The 15,358-nt window shown below is 33.2% G+C and overlaps 2 protein-coding genes across 4 annotated transcripts; one reads left to right on the top strand and one right to left on the bottom strand.

Annotated features, from left to right (window-relative positions):
- Positions 1-3,306: 3,306 nt before the first annotated feature.
- On the bottom strand, positions 3,307-9,376 carry LOC101252180 (F-box/FBD/LRR-repeat protein At1g13570-like). The gene is made up of 4 exons (XM_004239387.1): positions 9,116-9,376; positions 3,949-4,764; positions 3,703-3,867; positions 3,307-3,609 (listed from the first exon to the last, which is right to left on the bottom strand). The coding sequence occupies exons 1-4, from the start codon at positions 9,374-9,376 to the stop codon at positions 3,307-3,309; spliced, it is 1,545 nt and encodes a 514-aa protein (XP_004239435.1).
- A 1,288-nt stretch (positions 9,377-10,664) lies between these two features.
- LOC101250115 (F-box/FBD/LRR-repeat protein At1g13570-like) lies at positions 10,665-14,612 on the top strand. Of its 3 annotated transcripts, none has more exons than XM_019214110.3 (4): positions 10,665-10,838; positions 12,950-13,794; positions 13,885-14,040; positions 14,139-14,612. In XM_019214110.3, the coding sequence occupies exons 2-4, from the start codon at positions 12,976-12,978 to the stop codon at positions 14,442-14,444; spliced, it is 1,281 nt and encodes a 426-aa protein (XP_019069655.1). In that variant the 5' UTR covers positions 10,665-10,838; positions 12,950-12,975; the 3' UTR covers positions 14,445-14,612. The 3 variants fall into 3 exon arrangements, with proteins under 3 accessions (XP_019069655.1, XP_004238997.1, XP_010320803.1); XM_004238949.5 differs by having other exon boundaries at positions 10,665-11,753; XM_010322501.4 differs by having other exon boundaries at positions 10,667-10,833.
- The last annotated feature ends 746 nt before the right edge of the window (positions 14,613-15,358 follow it).

The following is a 15,358-nucleotide window of genomic DNA, read 5'->3' as shown; positions in this document are numbered from 1 at the left end:
AAAAAAAAAGGAGACTGTTAACTCTTTAGAGTTAGTTGATTTTGAAAATAGACACTTAACACATTGATCTCAATTTTTGTAGGTCACAAATTCAAAAAGGAAATAATCAGCGCAAACGACTTCAAGAAGGAAAATATTTACTTGAAGTTGCAGAGAAGCATTGAAAAGGCGAGCCTCAAATCTAAGGGACAAAAGAAGGAAAGGAATATATGTGTTGATCAGCACATAAAGGAAAGTCTAAATGAAGTAAAATACTTGCACACTTGGAAAAGATCACAACCGAATCATCAAGAAAGGAAAGAGCCATGAATCAAGCCACAAGATAAGAAGTATGTCGATCATAAAAGAAAAAGATCAAATCAGAAAATTGAAACAAGATGAAGAGATTTACTTTCTGGATACATATCAACTAAATCGCCTCAATCAATGACTCCCTAAATTGATCCTTGATTGAGATAAATCTCTTGGGGTTTTCCTTACAAGAGCACAGATCATCATCTACATAAACCGACCTAGATTTGTAGTGTAAAATATGCAACTTCACTTAGCTTAGAAAATAGTTTTCTTTGGTCTTTCATAAAGCTTCGTAAACATGTGAGTGATACAAATGAAAAGTAAAGAGAAAAGAAAGAATATGAGTGTAGGTATACAAGTTGAGGCAGTGCCAAGGTAGAAATTTGATTTGCATATGAAACAAGATAAAATTTCAAATTGTTGTAACACGAAGATCTCTTCCAATCTATTATGGAAAACTCTTGAAACCAAAGGGGAATGTACTAGACACCGCATTGGTGATCTGAACATGGATAAAACCTTTTGTGTTAATTATTTACTACAACTTTCTATTATTGTTTATCTTCCTCCTAACTTGTAGGTAAGTCGATTACAACTAATGGTAATTGACTAAGTGAATTTTAAATTTACCCCCCCCCCCCCCCCCACACACACACAATTAACTTAAAAACAAATATAGGCTTTAGCTAGATTCAAAACCCTAGTTTTGTGGGCGATTCCTCTAGCACAAGGGTAGCTCTACACTCATTAAGAGTGCGTTGTTAATTATAACTTTTTTTGCCATAGATAGATATACATGTATATGCACCACACATATGAATGTGGGTCCGCCTCTCACAACAAGATAAAGTTACTTCATGAGTGAAAATCATTAATGCAAGTTTCAGGTTCTGATACGGCATGTAAAAGCATAAACGTTTATGTTAATAAAGAAATTAATATATTTACATACCAACATTTTGAACGAGCGTATGCGAGGAAGAAAACGAAATTAATCTCCCTTTGCCCTATCTTACGCTACTGTATCTTTCGTGATTGAATCGAGTGGAGGTTTTAACCCTAATGAACATAAAAGGACCAATTTAAACGATTCCACTCAAAATGTTATTCTTTTTGTTGCGAAACACATAATCTAATGAAATGGTGTAATCTATTTAATTATTAAAATAAAATAAAAATTATATGGTACAACTAATTTATGATATGTAATTATCATATTAGTAATACTGGTAGTGAATACTTAAAATAGTTATTATTTATAGCTTATCTTTTTATTTCATAGAAAAACAGTAAATACACAAAACTATCTACAATTTGATTGTAATATTAGGCATCTCTAGGCTAATCTTCATTTGCTCAGATAAATCGCGACTCACCCAAAAGAGGATAACTATTTGGTAGTTTTTTAATAGTTTTTCATGTATAACTGTATTTGTTTCATTGATTTTTCTTCAATTTTAATATCAAACATTGTTATCTCCGGTAATTGAGAAAATTAGATCAATTTTAGTCAATCATATTGTGTTAAGATAACAAACAGTTCAAGATCCAATTCAAACTGAATTAATTGAATCAATACGAATTGAGCCAAAACGGAGCAGATAATGAGTCAAGACCCAACTCAACTCAATTTTCACCAAGATTAATTATTTTATTTGTTCTTTTTAAAAAAATTTTAGTACACAATAACATTATTGATAAAATTATTTTGTGGATATATATAAAGAATTATACTACAAAACCTCCTACTTTTTCATTAGGGATGACAATGTGGTGGTGTAGCGCGAGGCCGGTGCGGGTTGAGCTTAACCCACAAACATTTTAATCCACCCCGCCTCGGATAGCAAAACTTTTCATTTTCAACCTGCCCCGCCCCACCCCACATAGACCTGCCCCGCATGAACTTGCCCTACATAATTTTCATAATATTTTCTTTTTTTCTTAGTTATGTTGATACTAAAATTAAAATTCATAAAATAAATTCATTTTTTCATTAAGTTGTATTAATATAATAGGATAGTGACTTTAAATTTTATTTTTAGAGGTCAATTGAAAATCATGCAAGAAATTGTAATATTTTTTATTGAACCATTTTCATTTATTATCTTGAATATTTTAGTAGCTTTAATGAAATTATCTTAATAAATAATTTTCTATCATTCTATAACATGTAAGAAGTATAAAATTAAGTTTGAACCCACATAAAATCACATATACCCGCAACCCACCCGCCCAAAATTAATTAAAAAGAAATCCACTTCAACCCGCCCCACATCCGCCCCGCCTCAAATAGCCTTAAACCTACCCTGCCCCACATCCGGTTCGCCTTATTGTCATTCCTATTTTTCATGGTCTGCTAAAAAAATGATAATTAAATTAGTGAATTTAAACATCATACAATGTACAAAGACATTTATGTTGAGGAAATATAAATTTATTTATAAACAAACAAAAACACTCTTATATATATTTATATATATCATATAAAGTTTTTTCCAAGAAAATTCAAATGAATATACCTTTGCTCCTTCAACATTCGCCCTTGCATAAAAGTGGCTAAAATGCAGGAATTTTGTGTCTATAATACTAAACAAATGATATCTCTTGGTATTTCTAGATCTCTTATATATAAAAATGAAGATTTTTTAATTAAAAAGAAGATCACAAAATCCAAAAATTGAATTTGTAACTGACCTATAAAATGAAGTTTAACTATTTTGAGGTATTAAATGTCACATACAAAAAATAATCAAGAGGACTGAATATGACAAATCACATCATATATCATTTAAGAACAACGATGAAATGTAAAAACCATCTCTATTCCCAAACAGATTATTCAAAACATTCATCTAGGTTTACAATTCTATGTTTCCAAGCATATAAAATCTTTATAGTACCTTAAATCAAAGGCAAAACACAACCTAACTACTTTATCAACCAAACGTTTCGTTTTTGTTTGCACTTCCAAAACATTTTAGCCAAAGATTAAGCAAAATTGTGATAACAGTACTAGTCAACAAGATACACAACTTCTACTTTAGATGATGTCTGTTGAAACTTTGTTATCTCCGCGAGTACTTTGAGAGATTTGTCATTTTCCATTTGACTAGGCTTGATTTCCAGTTTCACCAGTGCTGGAGAATTTGCCAATAAAACCTTGATTAGCTGCATTTCACCCTCTTCTAATAGTACATCATAAAACTTAACTGTCCTCAGATTATTAAATGTGATATCCGAGAAGCTTGCAGGAATCTCATCAACAACCTCCTGGGGCACAGATTCGAAATAATTCCCATCATTAAGGATACACCCCTAAGAAAAAATTAGAAAAAAACCATCAAATTCATTACATACGAATATAAAAACATGGAAAAGATAGAGAGAAAAATAAACATTAGTGACAACCTGAATTTCAATTTCTTCCAAATTTGGAGAGCTCCTTATCATGAAAAGAGCAAATGAAAGCTCAACAAACTCTCCAAGAGCAATCCAAGATATGAATAGGCGTTTCAAACAGTTAAGAACGGATGGAAGCCTTGTTGGTATAAATTCAGTTGATCCAATATCGACCTATGAATAAAATGACAAAAATCAGGATGCCAAAAAGAAAAGTACATGTATGAAAATACAAGTAAAATGAAGCAACATTACCTCAAAATGATCCCAGCTGAAATACTCTAGAGCAGGAATAGACGAAAAAATATTGTCAAAACCATATTTTTCCTCTAGAACTAATTCCTTAGGCTCATACTGAACATTGGAAAGAAGAGGAACATTCTCTAGATATATCAATTGTATATCTCCACGAAAGAAAAATGACCTTAGCTTAGGAGCATTTATACTCATGAGGTACGGATTGTTGATGTCTTTTAGCACTAAATTCTCAAGCAATGGACAATTAGAGATCAAACTTTCAAACGTATCAGAAGATAACGTTACAAATTTTAATTTCAGGCTAATCAACTTATTAAATCCCTGAAAGAAGCGTGGAAGATGTATTTCACATTCCATGAGATACAAATACCTCAATGCTGAACAATTAAAAAAGAAGTAAGGGATCTTGTATGGTGGATAAGTAAATGGAAGTTTAAGGACGAAATGTTGAATGAAATTTGTATCAAGCAAATGTATCAAACGATCAACATTAGGACACACTTTTAGACTAGCAATGTCAAGGGTAACTTTCAGTGTTGTTCCTATATGAAACCTGAAGAAACAATCGAGAATAGGGATAAATCCAATGGTAGGGGATGTCAAGTCCCCTGGTGTTTCCCAGACTGTTTGATCAAATTTCACCTCTGGAAATCTACGGCAAGTATATTGCCAATCCACAGAAAGTGTACTAGTTTTTACAACATCTCGAAAAGACAACCTACTTAGAATGTCATCGACTAAATGAATGGGAAGGTTGCTTAGTCGATCAGGAGAAGGTAAACGTAGTCTTTGTTCCTCTGGAGGCATGATAATCTGTAGAAAATAAACAAGAATACCATTTGTAAGGTTCGGGTATATGCTACACGAATAACAAACAAATGTTCTTCACCTTATTCAATTAACATATCACAACTCTAAGCTATTAATAAGAACACCAAAATCATGAGAAATGATATTTTTTTGTTAATTCAAATATTCATATCCAAACCTGTAATTAAACCTAAACCATAAAGACTTGAATGAGAAATCAGATTCATATAAATTAAAAAAAATGTTGATAATTGAACAAGGTGATATTCATTATTCAAGACTAAGTCATAAGTCCATATCCCTTTAATCTATGTTTTCTCAAGATAGCATAATTAGAATTTCACAAATATTTCACTTTTTCTTAATAGTGTAATTATTTGAAAACAATACTTTTCTTAATAGTGTAATTATTTGAAAAACTACGATCTTAAGAGGAAACAAGTTTGAAACAACTTAATATTGTTGCTACCATTACACAATGAATTTAGATACACCCATCATCAGAGTATACTATAGTTCTTTTTCGAAAAAAGAAAATATTACTGTTGTTATTGTTGTTTTAATTAGGGTTTCTTCAAAGGGTGGCTCAATGCCTTTAAAGATGAGGCATATGCCTTACGTACCCAAAATCGAAGGGCCTAAGTTTTTAATAATAATAAAATTATCTTAAGCGTTTTGTAACCAAAAAAAAAGAAGAATGTTTTAATTTGTTTCGAAAGTACTCTTTTTTATGGATCAATTTTAAATTTAACTTCCACACCTCAACACCAAAAAAGGTGTATTTATTACATTTCAAAATAGTTCTAGGAGGTATTAGGACATGTAAAGAAAATGTGTGTCCTTAAAATATCGACCATAGTTCAAGGGAGTACTTGTGCTTTTTTTATAAAAAAAATAATATTTAAAAACTTGACAATGTTTTTCCATAGCTTTTTCTTTTTGAAATTCATGGGTTCTAGGACTAAATAAGAATCACTCTATTTCTTTTATTTAAATTCCTAACATGATATAATAAATCTATCAAAAAAAAATATTGTTGTAGTTTATTAAATGCCCATTTTAACAATTTTTTCTTTCTTCAATCTTAATGGTGGTTGGCTATAATCTTATGTCGTAATAGAACATAAAAATATGTATCTATAACAAGCAAAAACGAACCTAAGAATTGAAGACTTCAGATGCACCAATAAAGTTAAAAAGAAATAAAGGCTTTAGCTAGATTCAAACCCTAATTTTGTGGGTGATTCCTCGCTAGCTTGTACCAGCAGCACAAAGATACCTCTACAGTCATTAAAAGTAAGCTGTTAATTATATCTTTCTTTTATGCCGGAGATAGATATACGTATATATACCCACACATGTGAATGTGGGTCGCCTCTCATAACAAGATAAAATTACTCTATGAGTGAAAATTATTAGTTCAAGTTTCAAGCTCTGACACGACATGTAAAAGCATAAAAATTTATGTTAATAAATAAATTAACGTATATACATACCGAGATTTGACCGAGCGTATCTGATGCAGAAAACGAAACCAATCTTCCTTTGCCCTATCTTACGCTACTGTAACTTTTATGATTGAATCAAGTGGAGGTATTAACCCTAATGAACATAAAAGGACAAATTTATAAGATTCCACTGAAAATATTATTGTTTTTGTTGCGCAAAATTTAATCTAATGAAATGATGAAATCTATTTAATTATTAAAATAAAATAAAAATTATATGGCACAACTAATTTATGATATGAAATTATCATATTAGTTAATATTAGTAGTGAATGCTTAAAACAATCACTATTTATAGCTAATCTTTTCACATTAGGCATTTCTAGGCTAATCTTCATTTGCTCTGTCAAATTGCTACTCACCCAGTAGAGAATAATTATTTGATAGTTCTTTATTAGTTTGTCTTGTATAAGTGCATTTGTTTCATTGATTTTTCTTGTATTTTAATATCAGGAACTGTTAAGGACAATAATTGAGCAAATTGGATCAATTTTACGTCAATCATAATGGGTCAAGACAACAAATGAGTCAATATCCAATTCAAACAGAATTTAATTGGACTGATATGAATTGAGTCAAAAGGAAGTAGATAATGAGTCATGACCCAACTTCACTCAATTTTTGCTAAATTTAATTATTTTATTTGTTCTTTTAAAATACTCTAGTACACAATAACATTATTGATAAAAATATTTTATGAATATATATAAAGAATTCATACTACTACAAAACCTCCAACTTTTTCATGGTCTGCTAAAAAAATGGTAATTTTTTTTGGTAACACATGTGAAATATTACCATAACAAGCAGAAAAATTACAAACTAAAGAGCATCTAAGTGTTCCTTAACCACCTTCTATAAACGGTGTCTTAAAACCACTTGATCTCTAGGAAACTAGTTACAAATTAAATGTATAAAACTATGACGACATTTCTGTGCTTTCCTTGATCCCTGTAACATATCTATCCTTTCTTTCAATTCCTTTTGTATCTGTGCATTCACAAATTCATCATTTACATTCTGATGACTAAAAATTCTCTTGTTCCTAGCAATTAAGGTGTGGTAGACCAATGCACCCCAGGCTACTGCAATAACTTCCTTCTGAAACTGCTTCCACCTTCTTCTTTTGATTTATTTAATTGTTTCATAAACTCTTCTAGATGGTAATCGAACCCCTAGACATGTACACATTAGGATTTTCACATCTGTAATCCACCTGCATTCAGTAAATAAGTGATGTTGTGTCTCCAGCACCCTTTCATCACACTAACAACAATTGTCATCTTCCACTGGAATGCTCATTTTTAACAATCTTTCACGCGTGAGTAGCCTCCTTTGACATGCCAGCCGAGTGATAAATCTCTGTCATGGTAGCATGACAGAGTTCCAAATTAAATCTGCTTCTTTTAATTTCGTGAATGGACCTAATAGAGCTTGATAGTTGCAAGATACTGAGTAGGCACCATTATGACTGAGAGTGTACCTATTATCTTGATACCCACTAGCCATTTGTGCTTTAGTGTATTGAATTTCCTCTAGTACCAGCTGCAATCTGGAGGAGCATCATATTCCCATATATATATTCACCGTCTTTTTCATATAAACATCATTCACCCACTTTACCCATATCACATCCTTCTTTATTGTCACTTGCCACAAAAGTTCCCCCCACTAAATCAATATTCCTGTTAAGCCCTCCAAATTTCTTAGGGACACGGCCTTTATACCAAGCTACTAGTGCTATCTTCCTCTTTTCCGCGGTTGCATTCCATAGGAACTCCCTACACTTCTTATCAATCTCCTTTAACACGCTTTGCGGCAAGACAAAAGCTTATGAATGGAAAAAAAAACACTGCCATAACTATTTGTAATCTTCCAGCATATGACAAATGCTTCGCATAAGTAGCTTGTATTCTTTCAATAATTTTATCCACTAGTTGTTGGCAGTCCATCTTTGTCCACTTCTTTGAGGTAAGTAGTAGTCTCAAATATTTGATAGACAAAGTATTCAATGCAAACCCCGTTTTTGTTATAATGCGTTGTTTGACCTCATCACTCACACCTGCCTATGAAGATGCTGGATTTATCAAAATTCGCTCTACTAACGTGGTCTAGTGCCTCTATCACTTTAGTAATTGAGCTCATATCCCCCTTGCAGAAAATCATGAGATCATCGGCAAAGATTAAATAAGTTAGTTTGGTTCTCCTACACATTAGATGGAATTTGAAGTTGGGTAAATCACTCATTTTGTTGAGAATACTTGATAAATATTCCATTACCAATACAAAAAGGAGCTGGGAGATGGGATCTCCTTGCCTCAATACCCTCTTACCTTTCTAAATAGCCATAACTCTCTCCATTCACTTGTACAGAAAAATGAGTTATGGTGACACAAGTCATGACCAGTCTTATGAAGGGCTCTGCAAAACCAAAACCCATCAATGCTTCTTCAATGAAATTCCACCTCACTATATCATATGTTTTTTTCAAGTCTATCTTCATAAGACATCTTGGAGAAGTCTTTCGATTATAGTGTCTCAACAAATCATGACATATTAAGACATTATGAATCAAAGACCTACCTTGCACAAAGGCCACTTGAGTACTTATCAACCAAACTAGGGAATATTGCCTTTAGCCTAAAGAAAAAATAAAAGCATCTTAATGATACATTTGTAAATCAGGTTCCAACAAGAAATGGGCCTGAACTGACTAGCTAGTACATGGGTTGTTACTTTGGGGATTAAGGAGATCACAGTAGAGTTTATTTGGGTAAGTAATTCACCGTTCTCTAGAAATTGCAGCACTGCTAGCCCTTGTTTTTTCCCATGCGGCGCAGTCATACGAGCATTTTGTCCTCCCTCATGTCCTCATGCTCAATTTCACAAACAACCACCCCTCTTTGTCGATTTGGAGTCACATATTCCAGCTTAAGCCCTGCATTAGAAACCCTAGTTATGTCAAATTTATCCCAGATTGACGGTTTCCGCTTACTCCCTTCATCCTCCTCAACCTCATCTGCCCATGATCTCTTGCCCGATGTACCATATGCCTGAGTTTTCTCCTCCCACTCTTGTAGTACATTTATAGACCTCGCATCCTTCATCTGCACTGTTCCATTGAATTTTGATAACGCTGTTTCTTTGGCAATTTTCCGTAATTACTAGCTTTGATTCCATCCGTTGCCGGTGAACCCAACTGCTCTGTTATCCCCCTTTTGAAAAAACAAATTGATTTTTCTTTGCCTGATTCCCCTTCCTTTTTTGTTGCATCGTCGTCTACTTTGCTCCCTCTTGTGCTTCAATGGCCTTCGCTGTAGCGATTGTATTTCCTCCCCCCATGGGGTGCACGTTAGGCTAATATGCGCTGAGAGAAAATTTTAAATTTCAAATGGATATACCTTTGCTCCTTCTACATTTGCCCTTATGGTTAAAATGTTGGAATTTTGTGTCGATTATACTAAACAAGTGTTATCTCCCAGTATTGTCTAGATCTATTTTATATAAAATGACGATCTCTTATTAAAAAAAAGGTCATAAAATTAAAAAATTGAATTTATAACTGACCTATATAATCAAATTTAACTATTTTGATATATTAAATGTCACATGTCAAAAAGGGATAATGCATAAGTACCCCTCAACCTAAGCCTGAAATTTCAGAGGCACACTTATACTATACTAAGGTCCTATTACCCCTGAACTTATTTTATAAGTAATTTTCTACCCCTTTTTAACCTACGTGGCACTAGTTTGAAAAAAAAGTCAACCATCGTTGGGCTCACAAGATAGTGTCACGTAGGTCGAAAAGGGGTAAAAAATTATTAATAAATAAGTTCAGGGGGTAATAGGACCTTAGTATAGTATAAGTGTGTCTCTGAGATTTCGGGCATAGGTCAAAAATAATTAAGTGGACTGAATAGAATAGATCAAAGTAAATAATCAGTAACTAAATATACATGCCAATTTCTCTAAATAAATAACCACATTAATTTTTTACACTTTTCCCCCTCAATTTATGTGATATTTACTTTTTTTCGATCCCGAAAAGAAAGTCTTTTCACTATCCTATATTAATTATCCACTTTATTATAGATAATTATTCCAATAATTCATCCTTTTTTTTATTTTTGTAAATGTTAACAATTTCGTAAACTTTGAGAAAAAATTCTTAAAGTGCAAATTAAGGAAAGTTATCATTTTTGCTTATGATTCTTTATAACGAGAAAAATAAATAACTAATATAAAATAAAAAAATATATTTGAACTCTAAGATTTAATAAAATAATTTATAATCACATCAATAGCTAAGAAATTCATTATATTCATTTTTTAAAATTTTATATGTCGAATTAAATCGTGTCATATAAATTGATACGAACAGACAAGACATATAAGGAACTTCCATAATTAATTGCCCCTCACCCACTCACCCCACTTCATATTACGTAAAATTTAATTTAGAAGAAAATCTCTTCTCCTTCTTCGCTTCCCTCTTTCACTCATTGATGAATTTGAAGACCTCAAAATCATACAAATTTGTGTTCAGCAGCTGAAGGATAACGTGTGGTTAAAAGCGCATTTGATTTTATTTTATTTTATTGGATGTTCACAGTATCAATAACAATTTTTATTCTGGATAAGCTTAAAATTTGCTTTCTTGTTCTGTTTAAAAATCAAATCTTTCTCAGTTGGGTGTTGTTAATCTGTGAAATAGAAGCTCTATCTTTGTTTTTGTACTTTTTTTTGTTGAAGATTTGGGGTTTTTGGGATTTGGGAATGTAGAGAAAGCCCTATTTTCCTTTTTTTTGTTGTTGTTGTTGTAGATGTTGGTTTTATGCATAACATTCCTTTTCAGTCGAAGAGCTATCGAAAACAAACTCTCAAACCCCATAAACAAAATTCGGAGTAAGATGTTGTGTACATGCTATTTTCTCTAGAGCTTACTTGTGGGATTAGGAGGGGTATGTTGTTTTTTGTAGAAAAAGCTGCTTGATTTGGTTGGTGTAAGCTATGTTGCTGGGAATCCTACTCCAAAAGTTTTGTTTTTTGGGAGTATTTGACACTGACTTTTTTGGAAGGTATGAGCAACATAGGATGTAAGCTATGTTGCTGGGAATCCTACTTTACTCCTCCAAAAGTTTTTGTTTTTTTTGGGAGGATTCATCACTTAATATTTTTTGGAGGGTACATGCAACATAGGATGTAAGCATTTCTTATGCTTAATTTTGGCTGGTGTAAACGATGTTACTGAGAATCCTATGTTGCTCTGATCCTCCAAAAGTCTTTGTTTTTATGGGAGGATTCGATACTAACATGTTTGGAGGGCATAAGCAACATAGGACGTAAGCAATTTTTATGCTTAATTTGGTTGATGTAAGCTATGTTACTGGGAATCCTGCATTGCTCGAGTCCTCCAAAAGTCTCTGTTTTTTTGGGAGGATTCAACACTAGCATTTTTGGAGGGTACGAGGAACATAGGATGTAAGCATTTTTTATTTGTTTGTAAGTTTGTCCTTGATATGGATTGGTTAAAATGTTTCCCTATGTAAGCTAAATAGAATAAAATAGCTCTGTTTATGGTTTTAAGTCTGTTTTCACCCAACTATTACTTGAACTAAACATGTACACCCAGTCAAGCAATTTGCTACTTGTGATTTTCATTGATCATTACCATGCCTATAACCAACCAAGCAATAAAAAGAACTTAGAAGATGGCTTTTCTTTGATAAAATGTTTTCCACAGAGAAGACGGTAATAGGATTATATGCATTCTCATTACGAGAAAAGGGTCATTGTTGTTGTACATGCTATGAACATGGTTTTAATTCTTAAAGATTTTCTGGGACTAATGATTTGTGTGTGTCCAGTGGAGAGTGGTAATCAGAGTAATATTAGTGGGTTCATGAACTCAATACTCTCAATGTGGAGTTCCAACAAATAGTAGATATGAACCCATAACTTTGAATATCCAATGACCGTGTAAGTATAAATCTTGGATTTGACTTTGTTAGTAGGTTTTTTGGTAGGAAAAGTCTCTTTTGTCAGAGGAAGCTAGATCTATAGTTGGAGTTGTACCGTCAGTTAGAGTGTTAGTGAGTATAAGGATCATAGAAATATTGTCCCTCCAATATATAAAAATCATGTTGAGGTGAACAAATTAATGTAGATGTAAGGCGTGATAGGATTTACTTGCCAAGCAAGCTATAGTGACACAAATTATGAGAAAACTTTTCAAATTTTGAGTTAAAGTTACTAGTTTGGTGTCAAATCTAGCTATAAGGCTGTGAAACAGCTACTGAGCTGATTTTTTTAGTGAAACTTGCCAAGTATTTGATAGTAATTTTTTCCTTCTCTTGTAGTGTATTTTGGAGTATCTAGCTTATTACCAGTAAAGACAATGTGATTCTTTTTTTTTCGTCTTTTAGTTTCCCTTTAGATTAATATATCTTAGTAATTCTCGATTCTTGAAGTGTTAATTAAAAGGGGGTTCTTGCTGTATATTCAAGAATGATATTAGGAGAACGATGAGTGGTTTCAGATAGAATGCAGCCATACTTTTTATCTTACTGTTATGCCGTGATGATTAATAATGTGAATAAGTGTTATGTGATGCTGATTCACTCTATCCAGATAGTTTTGCCATTCTTTACCTTTGTATTGTTGTGTACTTCATGCAGGTCTTACTGGAAATTATTGTTGTATCATGCCTCCTAAGGAAAAGAAGCGTGGTTCTCGAGCTCTAGCTCCTGATATACTTAGCAATCTTCCTGATAATATAATAGATGCTATTGTTATGCGTTTGCCTTTACGAGATGCTGTGAGGACAAGCATCTTATCGAAGATGTGGAGGTATAATTGGTGTAGATTACCAGTGTGGACGATTGACCAGGCATTTTGGGATATGACGAATAACGCAATATCCCCTACAACTAGATTTACAAACATTATCTTCCACCTATTGACCCTCCACGTCGGACCAATTTCTAAGTTTACCCTCTCTGTTGCCACTCTGGGGAACTGCTCAAAGATTGACAACTTGATGTATTTCCTCTCTAGAAATGGCATTCAACACCTTGTTCTTCAATTTCCAAGGGGTAACCTATACAAATTGCCTTCTTCATTTTTCACATGTTCGCAAATAAGCCATTTGAGTCTCCAAAATTGTTTGATTATGTTTCCACCTGCTTTTAAAGGATTTGAAAAGTTAGTTAGCCTGGAACTTTGTGATGTCACAATTCCTTCCAAGTTTATTGGAAGTTTGATCTCTTGTTGCCCGTCGCTCGAGCATTTGGTGCTGCATTCAACTATCACAAATCACATTCAAATTAGAGCTCCCAAGTTGAAATCCTTTGACTTCACTGGCAAGCTAATCTTTCTTTCTTTAGAAGGTGTCCCTCTTCTTGAGAAGCTTTCACTTGTGGATACTGGATATTCTGGGAAGGCGGGAAAATGTGGTATCGCCAAGTTGCTCGAGTCTTTTCCTGCTCTCAAGCATCTCCACTTGGATTATTTTAGTGTCCGGGTAAATGTTCCCTTTGTGACTTCATTGTAGTGCATTTTCATGCATGTTTTTTGCTTTGAAACATCCAAACTTTGGTGTCGTCTGTTTCAGTTCTTTGCAGGTGAAGTACCAAAAATGCTCCCTTTTGCTCTTAACTCTCTTAAACGTCTTCACCTGTCCGAGTTTTCTCTAGATGAACTAGATGTGGCTTCGTGTGCTTTTTACTTGATAAAAAGCTTCCCGTTTTTACAAGAAATAGAAATTGAGGTTCTACTCTCTTCTTTCTCTTATGTAATTGTTTTCTTACCCCATAATCTGTTAATCCTCCAATTTAGTTGAGTGAACGGGCTTTTGTTTTTTCGTAGGTGTATGATGATTGGGTTGAACCTGCGGGGGGTGATGTTACCAATGAGATTTTAGAGAAAGTGAATAGCTTATCGGATGTGACATTGAATCACCTCAGAGTTGTTCACTTTGCCGGTATTACAGGCACAGATCCTGAAATGCAACTTATCAAGTTTCTCTTAGCCAAGTCTCCGATGCTCACTAGAATGCTAATCAAGCCTAGTGTAGGAGATGATACTCCTAAATCAAGAATTGAGGTACTCGCAGAGATAACACAATTTCGACGAGCATTACCCAGAGCAGAAGTTGTTTATAAACTTTCATAGATTACTTCCAGAGAACAATCCTGCTCAACTTAACTCATCTTTTTTGCAAGACCATGTTCTGTTAAATAGTCTTTGACTATCTTGTTGTTGCGCGATACTGGTTGACGTTGGGGTGTCCAGTTACAATCCCCTTTAAATACTCTGGTTGATATAAAAGTCTTTTGTGTATATTACATGTTTTTGCTATTTACATAATTTTCATAATGACCTTAGAGAAAGCAGATGGGGATCAACAAGAAGTCGGTTTCTGAGCCAACTTTCACGCACTTGGTTGATTCCTCCTGGTACTTGCTAGCTACTACCAACAGAGTCTTTGAGTGTGTTTGGTATGAAGGAAAATATTTTCTGAAAAGTTTTCAAATCAATTCATTTTTCTCAAAATTAAGAAAAATGACTTTCGTTCAAAAATTAAGGAAAACATTTTTCAAAATTCTTCTCCAATTTTAAATTACATTTTTTGGGGAAAAACAATAATTTTAAAAAAAATCCATTTTAAAATTTTATTTTTTTATCCGATCTCTGACACCCATCCACCAACGTTCGGCCAGTCCTCCCTCCCCAACCCCTAATTTTGCTTTTTAAAAATATTTTATAACTTCAAATTTTTATTTTTAAACTCCCTCTCCCCTCCCCCCCCCCCAGCCAGCCCCTCACCCACCCCAAACCCCCAAAAAAATTAATTTTGTTTTTTAAAAATACGATAAAGTTCAAATTTTTATTTTTCACTCATACCCTATCCCCTGTCACATCCACCACCCCAAATAAAAATTGTTTTTAAAAAATATTTTCAATTTTATAAATTATTTTATACTCTAGTAAAAATAAAAAATATTTCTCAAAAACATTTTTCATTCATAAATCAAACACTAAAAATCATTTTCGGAAAATATTTTCTACTCACCAATCAAACATGA

This window comes from Solanum lycopersicum, chromosome 5 (assembly GCF_036512215.1).
Source record: "Solanum lycopersicum chromosome 5, SLM_r2.1".
Lineage (NCBI taxonomy): Eukaryota > Viridiplantae > Streptophyta > Magnoliopsida > Solanales > Solanaceae > Solanum > Solanum lycopersicum.
The sequence above is the reverse complement of the archived record's forward strand: the minus strand, read 5'-3'. Positions and strand labels throughout refer to the sequence as shown.